Source organism: Papio anubis, chromosome 12 (genome assembly GCF_008728515.1).
Source record: "Papio anubis isolate 15944 chromosome 12, Panubis1.0, whole genome shotgun sequence".
Taxonomy (NCBI): domain Eukaryota; kingdom Metazoa; phylum Chordata; class Mammalia; order Primates; family Cercopithecidae; genus Papio; species Papio anubis.
In genome coordinates, this window is record NC_044987.1 from 9,834,848 (window position 1) to 9,849,124 (window position 14,277).

Below are 14,277 nucleotides of genomic sequence, written 5' to 3' on the forward strand. Positions count from 1 at the left end.
CGTGTATGCTCTCCCTAGCTCACCTGAAAGCCTGGTATGTACATTGAGCCCTTTCTCCCCTCCCCTAACCCAGTGGGTCCTGAACTCTACATCTCCTTGTCATCACAGACTAATTGATTCTTAGTCTGTTTTCCACATATTTTCCATTTAGCCTTCATGTTTTCTTAGACTTTGGCAAATGTCTTGGGGAGAAAACTGATAAAATGTTTGAGACCCTCGAGTCTCCAATTTTGTTACTGCAGCTCCTTAAGACCACCAAAATCTCTGCTTGTTTCTCTGTCATCCAGCAGCAGCCCTGTACCTTATCCAATGTCATGCTGAAACATATTTTGAAAACTCCTTAAGAAATATTTAGTTCCTATTGTTCCCAGAACTTTAGTTATTTTCACATGCATATAAATCAGACCTCCCTTAATATTTCACATGCTCCTTAAGCTCATGGTCACAAACTGAACTCACTAGCTTCCCGAAAAATCTGTTCTTTGAACATTCCCTATTTATGTTAATGGTACTAACCGTTCATTCAATTATCTAAGAAAAAAGCTAGAAACTACCCTTGACCCCTCTCTCAACACCAAAGCCATCAAGACTAAGAATTTGGTTATCAAAATCTATGGATTCTACTTCTTAAATATTATTAAATATGTCACTCTCTGTTCCCAGTGCCCTCATCATCTCCCACAACTACTACAATAACTTCTTAACTGGACTCTGCCTCAGTTTTCTTTTTTAGATTATTCTATATGCAGCTGCCAGACTGATCTTTATCAGATTCTAGTCAGATTATAGGACTTTTGCCTTAAAATCTTTCAACAACTTCGTTATAGATTCTCTGCCACTTCACTTCACTTGGGGTTTAGCCACCCCAAATTTTTATTTCCCAGACATACCTTATGCTTCATACGAAGCTCCTTGACCATCTGACAAACTTCAATTCATCCTTTAAGATCCTTTAAGATCCTTAAGGATCCTTAAGATCCTACATCCTTAAGATGTAGCTTAAGTATTAACTCATCTATAACGCATTTCTTGACCTCCCTAGACTATCCCTGCCTCACTTTAGGCATTATAATTATTTTTTGTCTCTTTTTCTCCTTCTGTCTGTCCTCTCTTGGTGCTCATCCTATTAATCTTCATCATCATCACTACTACCACCACTACATCATCATGGTAGTAACAGGTACTTTTTATTGAGATCTTATTAAATGTCAGATACAATGTTAAGTACTTTACATACATTTCTCCATTTAATGCTATCAACAAACTAGAAGATCAATATTATAATCTCCATTATATAATTAAGGATATTGAGGCTCAGAGATGAAGTTACTTGCTTAAGTTTACAAAGTTCATAAGGGATACATTCAAACTTAAGTCCATTTGTAAATATGTACTATCCTGCCATATATTCTAGTTTTATATTCTTAGCATATAGGACAGTCCCTGGCATGTTGTAAGTTTTCAATAAATGTTTGCTTTGTTGTTGAAAAGTACTAAACAAGATAATATATGATACTCCTTGTGAATTACAAAATTCTGCATGAATACTACTATTATTTCCTCTCACCTTGACTCTGTTTATGTATGTTTTCCTAATTCACCATCCTTATCCCCTTCCCTGCAAAACACTTATTTATCCACCCACACCCAACTGAAGTATAACATTTTCTCTAACTCTCCAGATAAAATCATTAACCCCTTCTTCTGTGCTCACATGGACTCTGTACCTATCTCTGCAACTGTACTAATTATATTACTAATTTGAATATATTTGTTTCTCATCCTCCCTCCCCAACTGAAGATTATGAGTTCTTCAAGAAAAGGAATGAATTTTATTTATCTTTGTATCATCTGAGTCTAGGACAGTGCCTATGATATGGAAGATAAAAAATAAATGTTTTCTGAATAAATGCAGAATCCCTCTTAGACCTGGGTAAGAGGGGAGAGCTTATCACAAGACCCACATTTTTAATAGTCCCACTTTGGCCTGTCTCTGACCATATCTCTTCCCATAGTCCTCAGAGACTAAGCGACTAGGGGAAGGTATGCACCTGAAGCCTATGACTGGCCACGTATACTCTGCTCCAAGTACCCAGGCCCCTGGAATTCTTTACTTAAACTTTCCAAGGCCATTTTTAGGGTATACACAGTTCTGTTCCCCACCTTTGTCTTCCTCAGAGCAGACTGCAACTCTCGTGTGCATCTAGGCTCAATGGGACATTAAGGGGTGACTACTTACAAGGCATGTACTTAGAACTTGGAAATCTGGGCTGAGTTGAACCATAGCATGTATCCAAAATTCTTTGAGTACAAAATAGAGGCATGAGTAAGAATAGAAAGGAGGTGGACTGGAGGCTGACTCTCCCCAAACTGCCACTCATGTTCCTTCAAGTAACTCAGAGGAGTTCAAGAATTACAAATTTGAGTCTGACCTTCTAGTCACTATGAAATCATATTTGTCAAGGTAGGACAATAGAATATATGTCATGTAAGAGATTTTTTAGGTCAGCTTATAACATTTAAATACTTAGATGTAAGGTACATAAACTTGTATTTGTAACGTGAGCCCAGTACCACAAATATTAGAGGCAGGTTTAAATCAATTATCCCATGAATAAACTATAAATAAATGAAAATACATGTGAAAGCACTTAAAATAACACAATAAATATTTCCTTTGACATGGCTACTATACCAGCAGTCACTGCTTTTTTAAATGAATTGTTCTAAATAAAGAATACTTCTATTACAGAAACAGCTGCCCATTAAGATGAAGGAAAACTTATTAGTAATACAAGAGAAGAAATGGATTACTAATTAAAAGGTTTTTTTTTTTTCATTGAGACGAAATAGCATTGAAAAGGAACTAGGAAACTTTTAGGTCCAATGACAAGCTATTAGGGAAAGGACTCTTTATTAAATAAATGGTGCTGGGGTAACTGGCTAGGCAAATGCAGAAGAATGAAACTGGACTCCTACCTTTACTATACACAAACATTAACTCAAGATGGATTAAATATTTAAATGTAAGACCTCAAACTATAAAAATCCTAGAAGAAAACCCAGGAAGTACCATTCTGGACATCAGCTTTGGCAAAAACTTTATGACTAAATCCTCAAAAGCAACTGCAACAAAAGCAAAAACTGACAAATTGAACTCAAACTAAAGAGCTTCCTCACAGCAAGAGAAACTATCAAGCACATAAACAGACAACCTACAGAATGGTAGAAGATATTTACAAACTATGTACCCGACAAAGGTCTGATATCCAGTATCTGTAAGGAATTTAAACAATTTGGCCAGGCATGGTGGCTCACACCTGTAATTCCCCCAATTTAGGAGGCTAAGGCAAGCGGATCACCTGAGGTCAGGAGTTCGAGACCAGCCTGGCCCACATGGCAAAACCCTGTCTCTACTAAAAATACAAAAATTAGCCAGGTGCGGTGGCACATGCCTGTAGTCCCAGCTACTCGAGAGACAGGCACGAGAATCACTTGAACCCGAAAGGCGGATGCTGCAGTGAGCTGAGAATGTGCCGCTGGACAAAGTGAGACTCCATCTCAAAAAAAAAAAAAAAAAAAAAAAAAAAAATCACCAAGCAAACCAAAACACAACCCCATTTAAAAAGTGGGCAAAAGACATGAACAAATACTTCTCAAAAGAAGACATACAAGTGGCCAATAAAGAAGAAAAAATGTTCCACATCACTAATCATCAGAGAAATGCAAATCAAAACCAAAATGAGATACCATCTAACACCAGTCAAAACAGGTATTACTAAAAAGTCTAAAAATAACAGATAATTGCAAGGCTGCACAGAAAAGGGAATGCTTATTCATTGTTGGTGGAAATGTAAATTAGTTCAGCCACTGTGGAAAGCAGTTTGGAGACTTTTCAAAGAACTTAGAACTACCATTTGACCCAGCAATCCTATTATTTGGTACAATGAATCCTTCTACCAAAAAGACACATGCATTCATATGTTCATCGCACCACTATTCACAACAGCAAAGACACAGAATCAACCTAGATGCCCATCAATGGTGAACTGGATAAAGAAAATGTGGTATGTATACACCATGGAATACTATGCAACCATATAAATGAATTAAATCATGTCCTTTACAGCAACATGGATGTAGCTGGAGGCCATTATTCTAAGCAAATTAACACAGAAACAGAAAACCAAATACTGCATGTTCTTACTTATAAGTGGAAGCTAAACTTTGGGTACACATAGACACAAAAATGAAAACAATAAACACTGAAGACTACTAGAGGGAGGGAGAGGGGAGAAGCAAGGGCTGAAAATTACCTGTTGGGTACTATACTTACTATCTGAGTGACAGAATCATTTGTACCAGAAACTTCAGCATCACGCAATATACCCATATAACAAACCAGCACCTGTACCCCCCGAATCTAAAATAGAAGTTGAAATTATAAAAAACAAAACCAAAAAGACCCCAAAAACTATTCATTATGCTATTTGAACACATTCCTAGCACTTTACAGTAACCTATAGCGATTTTGTTATAGTATTATATAGAGTATTTCAAAATAAAAGTGTTATTGCCTTATACTTTATAGCACTTCACAAATTTCAAACTATTACACATATTAGCACTTTGTTTAGTGCGTTATGCATAGTATGTCAATAACATCTGATGAAGTAAATCCTCATATTAGATTTCATTATAACTTTTTTTTTTTTTTTGAGGTGGAGTTTCGCTCTTGTTGCCCAGGCTGGAGTGTAATGGCGTAATCTCAGCTCACTGCAATCTCCGCCTCCTGGGTTCAAGCAATTCCCCTGCCTCAGCCTCCCAAGTAGCTGGGATTACAATCATGAGCCACCACACCCAGCTAATTTTATATTTTTAGTAGAGATGGGGTTTCTCCATGTTGGCCAGGCTGGTCTCAAACTCCTGACCTCAGGTGATCCGCCCACCTCAGCCTCCCAAAGTGCTAGGATTACAGACGTGAGCCACCGTGCCTGGCCCATTATAACTTTTTATGCATTGTTTATAAGTCAGTAGGCACAATGAAGTTTGTCAAGACAATGGGGTTGAGCTCTAAGGAACACAGTAAAAACCCATAGCCTGTAGTCCCAGCTACTCAAGAGGCTGAGGCAGGAGAATCGCTTGAACCAGGGAGGCAGAGGTTGCAGTGAGCTGAGATTGTGCCATTGCACTCCAGTTTGGCAACAGAGAGAAACTCCATCTCAAAAAAAAAAAAAAAAAAAAAAAAAGAAAAGAAAGAAAAGAAATGCAACTGATGGAGAAGAACTTCTTCAACTTGATAAAGCACATCTACAAAAAATTTACAGCTAACATCATACTTGATGGTAATAAATTGTAAGTTTACCCACTAGGATAAGAAACAAGGCAAAGATGTACCCTCTCATTAACATCATACTGAAAGTCCGTGCTAATGAAATAAGGCAACGAAAGGAAATAAAAGGCATACAGATCAGGGAAGAAGAAATAAAACTATCTTTGTTCACAGGTGATATGATCATATAATAACAAAAAAGTCACTGAACAAGCTACTGGAACTACTAAGTGATTACAGCAGGGTTGAAGGACACAAGTTTAACATACAAAAGTCAATCACTTTCCTATATACCAGCAATGAACAGGTGGAGTTTAAAATTAAAAGCATAATACCATATAAATATACCAGCAATGAACTTTCCTATATACCAGCAATGAACAGGTAGAGTTTAAAACTAAAAGCACAATACCATTTATATGATTTCCAAAATGGAAGACTTAGGAATAAGTCTAACAAAATATATCTAAGATCTATAGGAGCAAAAACAACAAAACACTGAAGAAAGAAATCAAAGGACAACTAAATAAAATGGCGAGATAATCTATGGTCATGGATAGACTCAATATTGTCAAGATGTCAGTTCTCCCCAACTTGATATATACATTAACTGCAATCTCAGTAAAAATCTTAAGTTATTTTGAGGATATTGACAAACTTATTTAAAGTTTATGTAGAGAGGTAAAGCCAACACAACATTAAAGAAGAAAAACAAAATTGAAAGACTGAAATTACCTGACTTCAAGACTTATTATAAAGCTACACGCCACACCCACTTACGCCAGCACCCAGGTAGAGAACCAAAGGGCCTGAGGACAGGACTGCCTCACCCACTACTGCCAATGCAGGCACTCATGCTTGTCATCTGGGTGCCTGGGGATCAACCACTTACCTTATCCACAATGAGATACCATCTCACCACAGTTAGAATGGCAATTATCAAAACAACAAAAAGTAACAAAAGCTGGTGAGGATATAGAGAAAAGGAAACTCTTATACTCTGTTCGTGGGAATGTAAATTAGTACAGAAACTATGGAAAACAGTATGGAGATTTCTTTTAAAAAACTTAAAAACAGAACTTCCAGATGATCCAGCAACTCCACTATTGGGTATCTATTCAAAGGAAAAGAAATCAGTGTATCAAAGGGCTACCTGTACCTCCCCCCCATGTTTACTGCGGCACCATTCACAATTGTCAAGATATTGAACCAACCTAAGTGTCCTCAACAGAGGGACACAAAGAAAATGTGGTACATATACACGATGGAATACTATTCGGCCATAAAAAAGAATGAAATCCTGTCATTTGCTGCAACACAGATGGAACTGGAAGTCATTATGTTAAATCAAACAAGCCAGGCACAGAAAGGCAAACATCGCAAGTTCTCACTCACATGTGGGAGCTAAAAACGCTGATCCCATAGAGGTAGAAAGTAGAATGAGAGTTAACCAGAGGGTGGGAAGGGAGGAGGGGATGAAGAATGGGTTAATGGTTAATGGGTATAAACATACAGTTAGATAGGCAGAATAAATTCTACTTATTGGTAGCACAGTAGGGTGACTCTAGTTAACAATAATTTATTGTATATTTCAAAACAGCTAGAAGACTTGAAATGTTTCCAACACAAAGAAATCATAGTGTTTGAGATGACAGATATCCTAATTACTCTGATTTGATCATTACACATCACACATTTGATCATATACATTGCATGGTATCAAAATATTACATGTATCCCATAAATATGTACAATTATTATGTATCAATAAAAATATGCAAGTAAAGCTATAATAATCAAGACAGTGTGGTATGGCAAAAGACAAATAGATCGATGGAGTAGAACAAAGAGAACAATGGAACAGAACAGAGAGCTGAGTCCAAAAAACAGAACCACATAAATGCAGTCAACTGATTTTTAACAAAAGAGCAAAGGCAATACGATTAATAAAAGACGGTCTTTTCAACAAATGCTGCTGGAATCACTGGACATCCACATGCAAAAAAAAATGACTCTAAACACAGATCTTACACCTCTCACAAAAATTAACAAAATGGATCACAGAGAAAAATGCAAAATGCAAAGCTACAAAACTCCTAGAAGGTAACACAGGAGAAAATCTAAGTGACTTTGGGTATGGCAGTGACTTTTTTTAATATATAACACCAAAGGCACAATCCATGAAAGAAGGAACTGATAAGGCGGACTTCATTTTGCTCTGCAAAAGATACTGTCAACAGATGAGAAGACATGCTACAGACTGGGGAAAAAATGTTTACGAAAGACTGATAAAGCACTGTTATTCAAAATATACAAAGAACTCTTAAAATTCAACAATAAGAAAAACAAATGACTCAAAAAATTGGAAAAAGATCTGAACAGACACATCATCAAAGAAGATATACAGATGACAAATAAGCATGTGAAAAGGTGTTCCATATTATATGTCATTAGGGAAGTGAAAATTAAAACAATGAGATACAACTAAATACCTACTAGAATGGCCAAAATCCAAAATACTGACAATATCAAATGCTGGCAAGGATGTCGAGCAACAAGAACTCTCATTCCTTGCTGGTGGGAATGCAAAATGGGTATAGCCAATTTGGAAGACAGTTTGGTATTGTCTTATAAAGCTAAATATATTTTTCCCATATGATCCAGCAATCATACTCCCTCAGCAATCATACTCCTTGTTATTTACTCAAATGAGCTAAAAAGTATGCCCCCACAAAAACTTGTACATAGATTTTAAAGTAGCTTTGTTCATATTTGCTAATATTGGCAGTAAACAATACGTCCTTCAGTAGGTGAATAACTAAACTGTGATACATTCAGATAATGGGATATTATTCAGTACTAAAAATAAATGAGCTATCAAGTCATAAAAAAGCACTAGAGGAAACGCACATGCATATTTCTAAGTATAAAAAGCCAATCTGAAAAGGTTACATACGTTACTGTATGATTCCAACTATATGACATTCTGGAAACGGCAAAACCATGGAGACAGTAGAGAGTTCAGTGGTTACCACAGGATAGGGTGTAAAGAGGGAGGAATAGGCAAAGCACAGAGGATTTTAGGGAAGTGGAGGTACTCTCTATAATACCATAATGGTAGACACATGATATTATGTATTTGTCAAAACCTAAAGAATGCCTAAAACTAAAGGTGAACCCTAACGTAAACTATGGACTTTGGGTAATAATAATGTGTCAATGTAGGTTCATCAGTTCTAATAAATTGTAACACTATGGTGCAGGATAGTGACAGTAGGAGAGGCTACGCGTTTGTGGGGCAGAGGGTATACTCTCTGTACTTTCCGCTCAATTTTGCTGTGAGCCTAAAACTGCCCTAAAAAAATCAAGTCTAATAGAAAATCAAACCAAAAAACCAAACCATAGCTCTTCACCATCTTCTAATACTTCCCCCAGATCGTTAAAAACAGCTGTTTTCAACATGGATCAGAGGGCAAAACCATTACCTTTTTCTAAACTTCATCTTCCAAAAACATCTTAACTGGCAATTTAAGGCTCACAGGGCAGATCAAATAACTTACTTTTCAATTTTCTTCTTTTGTTCTTTTTGCCTTTGTTGTTCTTTTACTTGTTCTCTCTCAATATCCATGAAAAGTCGTCTGTGTCTCAGGTACTGCTTTTGACGCTAAGGAAAGAAGTTAAAATTACTAAGATTCTGCTTTCAGAGGAATTTCCAAGGAAGAAAAATATTCTTATACCACAGACAAAAACAAACAGCAAGCAAGCAAAAATAGATGATATAGAAGTTACATGGGATTAAGTCTTTAATTTCCTTCTGTCTGTGGTCACTCAGGATGTCACATACACAAGAATTTTATATTTTCTTTTTTTTTTTTTTTTTTTTTTTTTTTTTTTTGAGACGGAGTCTCGCTCTGTCGCCCGGGCTGGAGTGCAGTGGCCGGATCTCAGCTCACTGCAAGCTCCGCCTCCCGGGTTTACGCCATTCTCCTGCCTCAGCCTCCCAAGTAACTGGGACTACAGGCGCCCGCCATCTCGCCCGGCTAGTTTTTTGTATTTTTTTAGTAGAGACGGGGTTTCACCGTGTTCGCCAGGATGGTCTCGATCTTCTGACCTCGTGATCCACCCGTCTCGGCCTCCCAAAGTGCTGGGATTACAGGCTTGAGTCACCGCGCCCGGCCAAGAATTTTATATTTTCAAGCACATAGCTATTATATGTTAATAGGCAAACCAGAGAAAGTATTTACTCTGTGTTACTCTGAAATATTTATTCTGTGTTCCCAAGTAGTAAGTACCATAAAAGCAGGGCCACAGAAAGAATGTAGAAGATATTTTGTAACAGAACAATAGTTACTTTAACTTTTCAAAATTAAAACAGTATCACAAAAGCATACTCTAAGCCTAGCCTAATATGGCACAGAGGAGGGTAGAAGGGCTGAGGTATACTAAAGCCTCAGACTCATAAACAACACGAGTAGAATAAAAGCAAATCCTACTAGACTGTATGTGATCTGTTCATACCTCTGGATTTATATACATTCTTTTAAATACCAAGCTATTCAATGAGCAAAAAGCATGTCTATGTATATACCAGAGTAGTACAGGGCTTTTTGCTAAAAATTATTGAAGGTCTATACTCAATACTGAGGATGCATCAGAATCACCAGTGGTATTTTTAAAAAACAAAAATGCTCTAAACCTTCGTTTTTAGATATTGATCTGGTGTATCTGGTTTAGATCTAGGCATATTTGTATTTTGAAAAAAACTTCCCATCTGATTCTGGTGCATGGCCAGGTTTAAGAACTATTGGTTTAAACTAACTTTAGATTAAAAAGAGAGAGAGAAAAAAAAAGAAAGCCATAAAGTAATTATCTTCCTTTAAATAAGTTATAGTGGCAAATATACATTAGCTGGAGAAATTTATTAGTATCAAATAATTGGTTTCAAATCAATGTACCCTAACTCATAGGAGCTTGGAAAAGAAATTCAACACATTATAACGAGTGAAGCAACTTTTATTTTATTTATGAAATTTGTGGTATTAGCTCTTTTATGTGTTAGGACACAACAAATTGTTTCCAATTTCTCATATATTAATACTATCATAGTAGAAATATTGGTGTCCAAAAGCAGTATCATTACATACCTCTTTCTTATCTTCTTCTTTATCTACGCCAGACTGAAATGCGAGTGGAGCTTGGAATTCAGTGCTCAATCCTGATCGATATCCATCATAAGCCTGTTAGAAGGTCCAGTCACACAAAGTGACAAAATTACCAAAAACTACCTCATGAGCCATTTTGATATTTTTATCTATTCTTTTCTTTTGCAAACTTGGGCTCAACTGGATAAAGAAGCAATAAATAAATAAATAAATAAATAAAAAGGGGGATATAAAGAATAAAATCAAAAAAGAATGAAAGGAAGCCATTTCAGAAGGAATTAACCAAACACAAAATAATAAATCGAAGAAAAGGGTTCAGGTCAAAAATATGAATAAACAAAAAATTAAAATGTTCAGAATGAAAATTCTTTTAAAGTGGTCACTTGAAATCACTGTCATGAGTGTACTTGGAATAGAATCTAGGATAAATAGCCAGATTCCTTAATATTTCAATTCTACATATGATCACTTTGAATTTATAAAACCCTCTTAGTGTGCATGAGTTGAAAGAAAATATTATATCAACAACTGGAATGGCATGGAGGAAACAGGCTAATTTCCACCCATGTTTACTAGGAAAGCCTTACAACATAACTTGGTATATCTACTTGGACATTATATAGGTCAAATGATGATCTCCAACTTTTAGAAATAAAAAGTTTAAAATTATTTAATCTCTAAAGTTTAAAAGTTATTTATCTTTCAACAAGGTTGCAGGATACAAGATCAATATACAAAAATCAATTGTATTTCTATACTTGTAAAGAAAAATCTAGAAAGTAAATTAAGAAAAAATTTACAATTACAATATCTTCAAAAAGAATAAAACACTGAGAAATTTAACAGAGGAAGTGTGAATTTTACACTCTGAAACATACAAAACATTGTTTAAAAAAAATGAAAGATGACCTATATAATGGAAAGACATCCCATGCTTATGGACTGGAAGACCTAATATTGGCAGCATTCCCCAAATCGATCAACAAATTTAATAAATCTCCATCAAAATGTCAGTTGATTCTTGGCAGAAATTGACAAGATGATCCTAAAATTCTTATGAAAATGCAAAGGACCCAGAATAGCTAAGACAGTCTTGAAAAAGAACAAAGTTAGGGGACTCTTCCTAACATCAAAACTTACTACAAAGATACAATAATCAAGACAAACTGTACTAATTCAAGGATAGATATGCTATAGATCAATAGAATAAAAGTGAGAGTTCAGAAATAAACTCTTACATTTATAATGAATTGATTTTCAATAAGAGTGCCAAGACAATTTAATTGAAAAATAAACATCTTTTTAACAGATGATTCTGGGACACAGGTTATCCACATGCAAAAGAATGAAGTTGGACCTCTCCCTAACACTATACACAAAAATTTACTCAAAATTGATCATAGGCCTAAATATAACAGCTAATACTGTAAGACTTAGAAGAATGCATAGGAGTATATCTTCGTGATTTTGGCTTAGGTAACGGGTTCTTAGATATGACAATAAAAGCACAAACCATGAAAGAAAAAGTGGACAAATTAGACTTTGTCAAAACTAAAAACTTTTGTGCTGCAGAGGAAACCACCAAGAAAGTGAAAGGCAACCCACAGACAGGAGAACATCTGCAAATCATATGTATCTGATAAGGGACTTGTATGTGGAACATATTATGAATTCTCACACTCAATAATCACAACACAAATAACCCAATTACAAAATGGGCAAAGCATCTAACAGTTCTCCAAGCAAGATATACAAATGGTCAGTAAGCACATGAAAAGGTGTTCAACATCATTAGCTATCAGGAAAATACAAATCAAAAGTATAGTGAGGTGCTACTTCACACCCACTTGGATGGCAATAATTAAAAATACAGATAATACCAAGTGTTGATGAGGATATAAAGAAATTTGAGCCCTCGCATACTGCTGGTGGGAGTGAAAAATGGTGCAGCCACTTTGGAAAAATCAGTTTGGCAGGTCCTCAGAAGGTCAAGCACAGTTATCATACATTCCACCAATTCCACTATGAGGTATACACCCAAGAGAAGTGAAAAATATGCCCACAAAAAAAAATTGTACACAAATGTTCACAGCAGTATTATTCCTAACAGCCAAGAAATAAGCCAAACTTCCATCAATTGATAAATAAAATGTGCTATATGCACAAAATAGAATATTTCTCAGCAGTGAATAGGAACAAAGTACTGCTATATGCTACATCAGTGGATTTTGAAAACATCTGCTAAGTGAAAGAAGCCAGTCACAAAAGGCCGTATCTTTCATGGTCTCCTTTGCACAGACTATCCAGAACAGGCAAATCTGTAAAGACAGAAAATAGCTTAGTGGTTGCCTAGGACTGGAGGTGGGGCTAAAGGGAAAAGGGGAGTGGTACAGGACTTTTAGGGGGTGATGAAAATGTTCTGAGACTGATTATGGTTAATGCCACAAACACAACCTGTGATTTTTGCACAACCCTGTAAATACTAAAAACACTGTACACTTTAAATATGTCAATTGTATGGTATGTGAATTATAATCATTCATTATTTGCATATTATATATTTGCAAATTTGCCTATTCACTAAAATTTATGTGTAATCCCAGTACTCAAGGTGTTTTTGCAGGCCTTTGCAGACATGCACAGAGCTGTGAAAAATGTGAGTCACCCAACATGCATGTTGCCAACTGAGGCTGACCAAGGTGATACTCTGCCTTTTTGTTTCAGCTCTCATGCTGTAAACAAGTGTCCTTTTTGCAGTCTATTTGGTGCCACGTGTTTGCATGTTTGTGTTCTATGTTGGTGATTTCACTGTTAAAATGGTCCCCATGCATAGCTGAAGTACTATCTATTATTACTAAGCACAAAAAGGCAGTGGTGTACCTTACGGAAGAAAATATGCGTGTTAGATAAGCTTCATTCCAGCATGAGTTACAGTGCTGTTGGCTGTGAGTTCATGTTAACAGATCAACCATGTATATTAAATAAGATGTTTTAAAGAGAAATATATATAAAATAAGGTTATGTAGTGATTAGCTGACAAAAATTGTATGACCAGAGGCTTGCAGGAATCTACCCCAGTATCTCCCCTAGGAGAAAAATTCAGTATTTCCTGATTCAGTGTTTGTAACAACTTTATATAACACAACTACTATGAATAACAAGAAAAAATTGTTTATATCAATAAAGCTATTATTATTTTAAAAGTTATTTGTTTTGTGACTCTAAAAGTCTGAAAATCTATACAGCAAAATGTTAATGAGAAATATCTCTAAAATTTTGGTTATCTTTTTCATTTGTGCTTATCTTCTCTATAATAAAAATGAAATTACTTTCTGTTTTCAATAAAGAAAACTGGACTCCCAGTACTCACCAACGATGAAGCACACTGTGGGCTCTCTCTCTTGCTCTCATTGATTGTAACTAAGACTTCTAGGAAATGTAGCTCCTGGGATCTGGAGAGCGTAGGGGGTAACCTAGAGAGAAGTGAGCTGGAAAGTGGACCCCTTAATTCTGTGTGTGAACTCGCACATATCTCAGAATCACCCCTGAACTGTGCGTGCATGGGACAGACCTATAGGAATATATTAAAAGCTTTGAAAACTAACTAAACATTGGAGCCACTGTGCACAGGAGAGATCACTTACAGTTGGAATTTAACCAGGTTGACTGCCTGCTAGAACAAACAACAAAAGAGACAATATTCTTCAGAGGATTTTAACAGAAACCAGAGTCTCAAAATATAATATTAAAAATGTTAGCCTGGTGGCTAACATGGTGGCTCAT

At 36.0% G+C, this 14,277-nt stretch overlaps 1 protein-coding gene across 8 annotated transcripts in view; it reads right to left on the reverse strand.

The window, feature by feature from the left end:
* The window catches only part of CCDC15 (coiled-coil domain containing 15), a 98,077-nt gene that overhangs the window by 36,546 nt on the left and 47,254 nt on the right, over nucleotides 1-14,277 (reverse strand). For 3 of the 8 annotated variants that reach the window (XR_001895256.3, XR_001895254.3, XR_001895255.3), the window contains 2 exons: nucleotides 13,865-13,982; nucleotides 10,484-10,569 (listed from right to left, as the gene is read on the reverse strand). Coding sequence is in view for 2 of the 8 variants with exons in the window: in XM_017949065.3 (XP_017804554.2) it covers nucleotides 8,889-8,996; nucleotides 10,477-10,569 (201 nt within the window). In the remaining 6 variants the exon portion in view is untranslated. Of the gene's footprint in view, nucleotides 1-7,939; nucleotides 8,997-10,476; nucleotides 10,570-13,864; nucleotides 13,983-14,277 lie in introns of those variants that run through there. The other 5 variants (XM_017949067.3, XM_017949065.3, XR_001895257.3 and 2 more) reach the window with 5 other exon arrangements.